Genomic DNA, 10,357 nt, shown 5'->3' with positions numbered 1-10,357 from the left:
GTTTTATGGCAGGAGACCAAGCCACATCGCTATGCACATCAAAGGTTGCCTGGGTACCCTCTTCACCCCTTTGGACCAGATGCCCCTCTTGAGTTAAAGGTTTAGATTTCACATTGCCCACTCCTTGTAGGTAGGCACATAATTATTAAATAACCAATAGTGTAGAGTCCTGGGATGGATCACAGGTGGGACGGGCAAGGAGGATGGCATCCATGCCAGCCCCCAAGAGCCCCCCCTATATAAGGTGAGGTTCAACAGTTTGAACCGAGCTAGCCATCTTCTTCACTACACTAAGTAACTTAGAGTCTTGCTGCTATTGTAATCCTTTGTTTCATTCTCTGACCTCGTGGACTGCAGCCTAGAGGTCCGCATGTGTTCAGCTGGTTCCAAACCGTGTGCAGTAGAGTACTTATAGTTAGCCTGTTTATTTCACCTGTTCTTCGTTGGGAAGATCAAGCCTCTGATCAGATAAGTATATGCTATTCCTTTCCCCATACCTTTAGCTTAAATATAACTATTTGCTATTTCTGTAACAACTGAGGAACTTGCTTGCGTGTGTGTGTGAATCTGCTTTCACGTATGTATGTGAACTAGAGTTAAGAAATAAAAGGAACCAATTGCTTTCATCAGAATATTAGCCTCGTCTCTGTTTGTAAACTTGATTTCCTCCAAGGAGGCGCATCCTGTATACATTGGGAATTACCACCGAACATTAATATTTCATAATGCCGCTGTCGTAGATAAGGCAGTTCGGCTATCAGTAAAGCAGTTTGGCTGGTATTTTATGGTTAAATACTTTAAGAGCAGTGGAAATATATTGATGTCCTTTGGTGTAAAAGAAATGGGCAATAGCAAGGGTGTTATTAGTTGATGACTTGACTGCTTCTTTGATATGTGTAGCCCAACTGTTAGTATAATGGAAATAAATGCCCAGATATCTAAGGCTTTTAACTTGTTCAATTTTCCCCCCTCTGTATAATCCAGTTAATGGGCTTCCAACTTTTCTCGAAGACAATCATTTTGGATTTATCAAAGTTAAGGGACCCCTCCCAGTCAATGAGGTATTGTAGGCCACCCCGATAGTGCTGGGAATCCAGGATATGGTGTACCACATATTCTTCCTCATGTTCAACTAGCTCCAGCAGGGGTGGCGATAGCGGTGGTAGTTGAGCTGGGTCAGGGGGCCGTGGCTGGCACCAGAAGCAACTGGTGGAACACTGGGTTGATCAGGAACGGTCTGATGAAATGGGCATCCAACTTGTGTGAACAGCCAGTGTGCCAGAGGTGCTAGGTTGATAGCCAGACACGGTCCCCAGGTTTGAGTTGTGGGCCCTCCTGCTGCTTGTGGTCTGTTGGCAAGTGTGCTTAAAATGTATTTTATTTGTGCTATGCTGATGCTTGTATGTCTGTAATGTCTCTGCATTTGTGTGTATGGGATTTGGGAAATGCTGTGTGCTTTGCAGTTTGCTTGCTTTGGCTTGCTTGCATCTGGAAGCTGCGATGTGCAGGGCCTGCATAGGTATGCTAATGGACACACGAGCGCACACCCACACTTTCCCAGCCTGCATTGGGACAAAGAAGACATTCTCCATAATGCTCAGCCACATGGACTCTTAGAAACAACAACTTTCCACCATTAAAGATCTTCTGGATAACATGTACCCCCCTCTTATCTGGTTTGAATCACAAAGAAAACATCCTGTTTATTACCTTCTGGACCAGGCCAGCATCTGCAATTCAAAGGTTACTATGGCAATACAACTTTGACACCTGACCAAATGGTTCCCATTGAAGGGTAGGCTTAGAATTTGAATATTGCCCCACTCCCTCCAAATAGACGTCACCATCCCAATGACCAATAGACATAGGGAAGGGGACGGATCACAGAACAGGAGGTTGGCACACAGGGCCAGCCCCTAAGGCAGGTTTTAAAAGGCGATGCACACCTTTGTCCTTTGGTTAGCTAGCCTTTCCCCACCCCACCTTTTTCCTTTTGTGTGTTTACTTCCCAGTGAGTCCTATGTTATTATTTTTCTTACTGATTGTTTTCTATACCTGCTGTAACTAAAGGAAACTGTGTGTATGTGTGAACGCATCTGTTTTGTATGCTTGGAAATATCAACAATATTTAGTAAAGACAACATTTATTCTTTAAACATCAGCTGTGTTGTCTCGCTTCTTGGGAAATAGGAGAGTCCGTTCTGACTCCGCCCTCTGGATACACGGGTAAAACGAACTCACAGCCCACTGTCATATATAAGGCAGAGTTGGGCCACAGGAATAATCTCCACTAGGGGGAGTTCCGCTATCAGATTAGTTGCAATTTTATACACCTCCTTAGCCCGCTGTAGTTGTTCCCAGAGCAGGTCCTGGAGGGCACAGAGTTCTTGCAGATAGGCATCTGCTGCTGGAACATTGGTGGGTGAAAGGACTGATGGGAAGAACTGAGGGTGGTACCCATAGTTCGTGGCAAATGGTGTTTGCTGCATGGACGAATGCACGGAGTTGTTATAGGCAAACTTGGCCAGAGCCAGGAGAGCAACCCAGTCATGCTGGTAGCTGGTGTAGCAGTGGAGGTACTGTTCCAACATGGCATTTGTGCACTCTGTCTGGCCATCTGACTCTGGGTGGTAAGTGGACGATAGTGTTCCAGGGTCCAGAAGGTGTGGGCAGGGGATTCAGGAGACCTGAGGGTCTGGCTGGGAGGTCTTTAGCCCATCAACAGACCTCGCAGGAGCTGATGTACTGGGCAACGTCAGTGCAGACTCGGGGCCACCAGAACTCCTGTGTCAATAAATGGGTGGTCTTGTGCTGGCTGAAGTGTCCTGCTGGTCGAGCATCATGTGACAGATGCAACACTTCCATTCGCAGGGGTCTGGGTGGCATGTAGAGTCACTTGTGGTGCAGCAGGAGGCTGTCTTGGGTTGAGAAGTCTCCTGCTGGGCTGTCTTGCACCTTCTGGAGGTGCTCTTGTGCCCAGGGGTTGTGACCCTGACTGGCACGGATCTCTTCTGTCAGGGTCAGGTGAGTCGAGTTGGCTGCAAAGACCGAAGGTGGGAGGATGGTGGTGGAGGGGGCTTCTTTGGTTGAAGCGGGCGTGTACTCAGGCTTTCGAGAGAGTACATCTGCTTTCCAGTTATGGGTATGAGAAACATAGGTGATCTGGAAGTCAAAGCACGAGGATAAAAGGGACCACCAGATCTGCCACTGGTTGAGATGATGAGTTGTCTGGAGGTACTCTAAGTTGCAATAATCTGTGAGCACCTGAACTGGGTTGTGTGCTCCCTCAAGATGATGCCTCCAGACCTCAAAGGCAGTCTTGATGGCAAGCAGTTCCCTCTCCCAGATGGTGTAGTTTCTCTTGGCCACCATTAGCTGCACCATTAGTAGGTGCAGGGCTGAAGAGGTTGGGAAGGGTCATCTCATTGGGACAGGACAGCTCCAAGTGAGATGCTGGAAGTCTCCACCTTGACAGTGAAGGGCAGCTGGGGGTATGGATAGTGCAGGAGTGGATCTGTGGCAAAGTGGGCTTTCAGAGTAGTGAAGGCTTAGTCGGCCTCCGGGGTCCAGTGGAAGGCCTCCTTGGGCTGGAGGAGCTAAGTCATAGACAATGTTCCCTCTAAACTGTGAAGTCTTGTGAGCAAAAATTCTACTTGGTGAGTTACTGGCATTAAAATTGTGAGCGAGTGATTTGTCTACTGCATAATTTAGTTTGTTCTGGAGCCACCCTTCCTGAGCTAAAACAAAAATGTGTGAGCTGTAGGCTAGAAAACTGTGAGCTGGCTCACACTAACTCAGCTTAGAGGGAACACTGGTCATAGAGGTGGTCAGGGACACATAGGCTGGGATGAACTGCTGGTAATAATTGGCAAAGCTGAGAAACCATTGCAGGTCCTTGTGGTTTTGAGGGGCCTGTCACGTCAGGACAGCCTCCACTTTTTTTGGATCCATGAGGATCCCCTGAGGAGATACAATTTGGCCAAGGAAGTCAACAGAACGCAGGTCAAAGTTGCACTTCTCGAGTTTGGCATAGAGACCGTGGGCTCATAGGCACTGCAGTGGACATGCTCGACATGCTGGGTGGGGCTGGGTGAATTAATCAAAATGTCATCCAAATAAATAAGTAAACAATCAAGCAGGTCCCTAAGATGTTGTTCATCAGCCTCTGGAAGATGGTGGGGGCGTTGGTCAACCTAAATGGCATCACCAAGTATTCATATTGGCCATACCGGGTGCCAAGTGTGGACTTCTACTCATCCCCTGGCCATATACGCACCCAGTTGTAGGCACCCCAAAGATCAAGTTTAGTATTGATCTGGGCCCCCTTCAAGCAGTCCAGGAGTTCAGGAATCAATGGAAGGTGGTATTGATCACAGACTGTAATCTTGTTGAATGCCCAATAGTCATTGCAGAGGCAGAGCTCTCCACTTTTCTTCTTTACAAAGAGGACCGGAGTGGATAGTGGGGATATAGAGGGCCAAATGAAGCCTCATTTCAAGTTCTTTGTGAGGAAGTCTCACAGAGCTTCCAGCTCTGGTTCAGACATGGGGTACAGGTACCCTACTGGTAAGGGGGCTCCTGGCACAAGGTCAAAGGTGCAATCATATGGCCAGTGCAGGGGAAGCTGGTCAGCCCCCTTCTCCTCAAATACATCTGCAAAATCTGCATACTTTTGTGGGAGCAGGGAGGTGCTTGCCAGGGCAGCTGTCACAAGCATCATGGGTGTGGTGTGGGCAAAGGTCTCGGAAGCAAAAAGTCCCTGCTGAGCCCAGTCAAGGATGGGGTTGTGGGTCATCAGCCAGGAGAGTCCCAGGATGAGTGGAAACCGGGGCATGCTTACAACATTATATTGCAAGTGTTCCAGGTGCTGATGGATTTGAAGGGTGACTGTGCAGGTTTCCTGGGTCACAGGGCCAGAGCAGAGGAGATGTCCGTCGATGGCTTCCGCAAGGACTGGAGTCTCTTTGGGTTGTAGCGGGATCTGGTGCTGCTCCACAAAGCTGGCATCAATGAAACAACAGGCTGCTCCAGAATCAATCATAGCATAGACAAGCAGCCAGGGCTCGTCTGGCAAGCAGAGTTTGACAGGGAACAGGAATGGGCCTTGGTCACTGGCATATAGTTCAGAGGACCCAGCTAGGTGCCCCAAACCGATGGGTCCAGGCTTGGGGCAGGTCTTTTGGCAGCGGCAATGGTGTGCCACGGCAGGGCTGCTTTGCTGGGCATCCAGCTGAGAAGTGCCCCACTCTGCCGCAGTATAAACAAAAGTTCAGAGCCCGGTGCCATGCCTTCTCTTCCTGGGTTAATCAGGGTCATGCTGCTCCTAATTGCATGGGTTTGCTCTAATCTTTCCCGGTACTTGGAGCTGCAGGAAGGGGCATGAGAACTGGTCATCGGGGAGCCTGGGCTGTATGGCTGCTACCCCAGGCTTGGCGTTGACTCTCAAGGCAGCTGTCAATGCATAGGCACAAGGTGATCAGGCCTTGCAATGTGGAGGGTCGTTCTACTTGGGTGAGTGCATCAAGGGCCTTGTCCGCCAACCCTTCCATGTATTGGTCCATCAGGGCCGCCTCATTCCACTCCAGGTCTTGTGCCAGTTGAATATGAAGCCCTTTGCTTCAGGGCTCATACTTTCCAATTATCTGCAGCTGCTTGTTGCGGGTTTGCAAAGGCAACAAACAGGTGGTCGAGGAAGCCAGAGTAGTTGTACAGCAGGGGAGGTGGAGCCACGACCAGGGGGGTAGCCCATTTGGCTGCCTGCCCCTTTAACAAACTAATAATGAAGCAGACCTTCATTTTGTCAGTGGGAAAGTCCCAGGCACGCAGTTTAATATACAACTGGCACTGTGCCAGAAAATCAGGGAACTCCACATTTTTGCCAAACTTCTCGGGAGGACTCACCAGGCATTTTGGCAGAGGACTGGTGGTGGTGGTGGTGGCTTGCTGCTGCACTTGCTGTTGCTGCAGGTGAGCAATCACCTGCATGAATTGCTGCACTTGAAGGTGTAACTCTGCCAGGTCTGCAGAGCCTCCAGCTGCCCCCTCCATCTTGTGGGCGAGTTTGGGGTGGAAGCAAACTGTCATGGGCTAGGCTGGGGCTGAGATGCAGAAGACAAGTCCAGTCCAAGGTCGTTGCCAGCAGAGTCAGAGCGAGAGCCAAATCATGAGTCCAAAAGACTGGTCGTCCAAAGCAGGGGTCAGGAAGCCAGGAATCTGAGCCAGAGTGGGGGTCCGATCACAGGAGCCGAAGGTGGATGCAAGGCATGCACAGAGGCGACTCATTGCTTCCACGAGAGCCCAGTCCTGAGTGGGAATTACATAGGCCTCCTGCCGGGCTTCCCAGCAGCGCTCCTGCTAATACTCAAGACTCAGCGCTTGACTTTCCTGCCAGCGTGCATCTCGACGGTGAGTGGTTAAGTCTCTGCAGAGCCACTCCCTTAGCTGAACCACCGGTGGAGGTAAGTCAGGCAGGCTCCTCGATTGCACCTGTGCCTCCTTAGCTGCTGCAGGACCAGGTGCGGGGTTTACAGGCTTGGGCGCTGGCAAGCTACCAATTTGTGAGGAGTCAGAGGGGCCAGTTTCTGGTTCTGGCAATGCCGATGCCTCTGGCTGCGATGCCAACTCGGGTGGGGTCTCAGCGCCATCATTGCTGCTCATGATACTTACTTAAGAGTGAGGAGAGTGGGAATTCTGTTTGATTTGGTTGATTAGCTGCAGTATCTCCATGATGCCATATGGAGCATTATTCTGGAGACTCCCTCAGCCCTACAAAGTAAAGGGAAGGAAAATGTATTAAAATTGCTTCTAGAAATTCAGAGTTTGGATCCAATCCAATATGTTCTTTTAGATGATATTTTTTAAACAACTCTTATTACTGTTGTGATGGGATCTTGGCCATTTTACAAAACAATGCTTATTGTCTAGAATCTGGTTCTAAGCTGAATATATTAAAACCTTTTCTTTTATTAAAAAAAAACCCTGCCTTATCTTAGTGACATACCACAGTGATTATTTGCAGAACCATCCAGCATAATCAAATGTATTATGACAGTTAGGAGACATATTTGTGGTTGTGGGAAATTGTATAAAATCTTTAAAAAGGGGAGCTTTGCAAGGAACCAATCTACATCTTGTTTTTCTGCCTGAAACATAAAACAATCACAAGCTGTTCTTCTTTCTGAGACCTTTAATCATGTAAACAAACAACTACACTGTTTTGGGGATTGGTAGGCTATAATGATTCCCTTTAAATTCTGTTTAGAACAGCAACCAAATACAAGAAATTGAAGATTTAAATGTGTTGTTTCTAATCCAAACTGGTCAAACTTTGTAACTTGGACTTCTCATAAGTAGCAGGTGTAGTAGTAGAATTTATTATGGTCACTAGACCAGCCACATACATATAGTTATAACAAAAGTTTTTATGAGCATACAGAATACAAAATATACAAAAATAAAAGATTTGAATTTAAAACCAATTTAAAATACAGTTTCCATAACCTCAGTATCAGTGCACAAAATTTAGCTACTTGATAAGTGACCTTAGAGTTCTTATCAGATAAAAGGCAATCAAGCCTGGCTTTGTTTGTGCAACCAGGAATCTTATCCAGCAATGGAGTAATAATCTCCAAATGAGCCTCCTGATAATACGGGCAACTTAAAGAACATATGCTCGATGGACTCGACCTCCCTTAATGGGCATGTACATAATCTTTCTAGGTCGGGGATTTTCTTATACCTACCTTCAAGCACTGCAGAGGGGAGTGCAGAGCTCCTTGTCAGGGTGAATGCCTTCTAAAACTGTTTATTTCCAAAGAAGCTAGATAGGCTGCCAGTACAACAGCATATTTGACATTTGACAGTGCAGTAAGGTTTGGTACACTAGTAGAAATATCAGATTGGCATTCTATATCTTCAATTCTCTGCTTAGTTAGCCTTTTTTGCTAGTTCAATTCCACAAGATAAGAGTACCTTGGGAGACACTCCAGTTCTGTTGATATGTCTTTGAACAGCCTTGAAGAAATACAACTACTGCAAGTATGCAATTAGTGGTTGTAATAATACTAGTCTTCCAAGTGAGTACAAAATTACAAAATATACAGTAACAGCAACATCTTGTATTCCAGATGATATATAGATGGACGAAATTCCCCGGAGTTGGTGTTCCGTTTCGCGATGACTTCCTCACACATCAAAACTCCTAACAAGAAACATTCTTACAATTATTTCAGAACAATATACCTTGCTACAATTATAATTGCGATTTAAAAAATAACTCAAATACATACATAAAGAAGTGCCCTCACACAGTCACAAATATTCCAAATGGATTCTTCATCAATCTACAATAAAATCTCATTTGATTAGTTTTTATACGTATCATAACACAACATTCATCTTTCTTGTATCTCGTCACAAATCTTAACTAGCATTTTTCATTTTTCAGTTTATCTTCTTTATCTTTAGCCAAGTATAAATTTTCCCCCATCTGTCCCAGAACAGCTCCTCTGGTTTATTTTGTAATGTTATGTTTAGTTTATCCGTCTCTGTTACTTCTAGAATCTTGTATTTAAGTTCTGCTATGGAAGGGGTGTTTTTGGATTTCCATCTCTTTGTTATAAGAATTCTAGCTGCTGTTAATATATATATAATTATATATGTATATTCTTTTATTGTATCCGGTATCATATTTAATAAATATATTTCTGGTATTAATGGTAGTTTTATTTTTAATGTATCTAATAATATTTTATGTATTTTTTCCCAAAAGGTCTGGATTTTACCACATCTCCACCAAATGTGGAGATATGAGCCTATATTTTTTCTGCATCTCCAACAAATATTCGAAGCTTTCGGGAAACATTTTGCAATTTTTACCGGAATCCAGTGCCACCTATAAAACATTTTGAATATGTTTTCCTTATATGGAGTCGCTCTTAAATATTTTAGTGTTTTCCATGTTCTTGCCCATTGGTCTCTTTCTATTGTATACTCTAGCTCTTTTGCCCATGCTGTCATTGCCGTTTTGGTAGTTTCCTCCTGTAGATATTCCTCTAACAGTTTTTTATACCATTTCTGAATTAATTTGTCACTTGAAGACAGCCAAATTTTATCAATTTTGTTCAGACCAGTATAAAAGCCTATGTTTTTATCTTCATTATATCTTGATTGTAATACCTTAAAAGAATTAAAACCATCTAGGACTAAATCGGCATCAGACCAAGTCTCTTGTAGGAGAATAATATCATAATTATGACAAAAAAGGGAATATCAGGGTATTGGGAAATACAATGTGTCCAACCAGCCATGTTCCAAGATGGTAGTTCAATGGCAGTGGTAGTTTTCTGATTGTCTTTGGATCTGAAACGTCATGCCTGAGGGTCCAGCCTCTGAGAACATGCATAGACTACCTGTTAGTTGGCCTCAAGACTGTCTTCTGGGTTAGTTAAAGTTAGGTCAATAAAGTTCCCCTCCCTCTGATGTCTTTTCTGAATTCAAGGTGCTCTGGTTAAGTCAAGCCACCTGTAAATCTTCAGGGAGGCGGGGGAGCTGATCCAGGATAGACAAGCAATCCAGGGAGTCACAATCGACACACTGTTGAATATCAGGATCTTGAGTATTCCCATGTAGCAGTGTGATAGGGATAATCACCAGGGAGGTATTCATTGACAAACTGGAATCTATTAAATCCTTCATGGGTTAGGCCCCTTTTAATATTGCATGTGCAGATTGTTTCATTTCACTGATCAAATTGACAGGAGTTTTGGTTCCATACTTATGATTTCCACAACCACCCCTGGGAGGTACCAGGTCATCATCTGTGCACAATTCTTTTCTGGATTTTCTGAAGACCTCCAGATGGAAAAGCACATCCAACCGCAACTTGGAAGGAGAGATCTCTTACTCACATCCTGGAAGACTCTGACTGGGTGGATATCAAAGGTGCCTAGGAATCCTCTCATTTTTAGCAACATCAATGGAATAGTAGATTGCTGGAATGAAAGAACCAATCTCCTATTAGAAGAGGAGTTTGGAAGTCTCTCGATTTGCTCAAGATCACCCTCAATGGCTTCCAAACGAAGGGGATGGCATAATGAATGTATAACTTCCTGTCTATTTTTCCAATGATCTGCATTTACTGCAATCTGCGGCAATTTCTAGGGCAACCTGGGTTTTTTTTCCAGTGCAGGCATCCCACCTTGGTGGACCTGGTTGCTGCTCTGTCACTCATATCAGAATGGTGGCAGGAGGCAAGACTAGGATCCTTCTTTTGGGCTAAGGAACAGCTGGCCTCTCTTTTTTGTGGGTGTTCAATTGTTGCTGCTGACTCTGTCATACCTCTCTCTTTTTCCTTAGG

At 45.3% G+C, this 10,357-nt stretch overlaps 1 protein-coding gene across 1 annotated transcript; it reads right to left on the bottom strand.

Annotated features, from left to right (window-relative positions):
• Positions 1-5,625: 5,625 nt before the first annotated feature.
• On the bottom strand, positions 5,626-6,048 carry LOC107112655 (protein LDOC1-like). The gene has a single exon (XM_015413853.1). It carries the CDS (start codon positions 6,046-6,048, stop codon positions 5,626-5,628), a length of 423 nt encoding a protein of 140 aa, XP_015269339.1.
• Positions 6,049-10,357: the final 4,309 nt, after the last annotated feature.

Source organism: Gekko japonicus, unplaced genomic scaffold (assembly GCF_001447785.1).
Source record: "Gekko japonicus isolate JY-2015 unplaced genomic scaffold, Gekko_japonicus_V1.1 scaffold1069, whole genome shotgun sequence".
Taxonomy (NCBI): domain Eukaryota; kingdom Metazoa; phylum Chordata; class Lepidosauria; order Squamata; family Gekkonidae; genus Gekko; species Gekko japonicus.
Note: the sequence above shows the minus strand (reverse complement) of the source record. Positions and strands in the feature narration are given on the sequence as shown.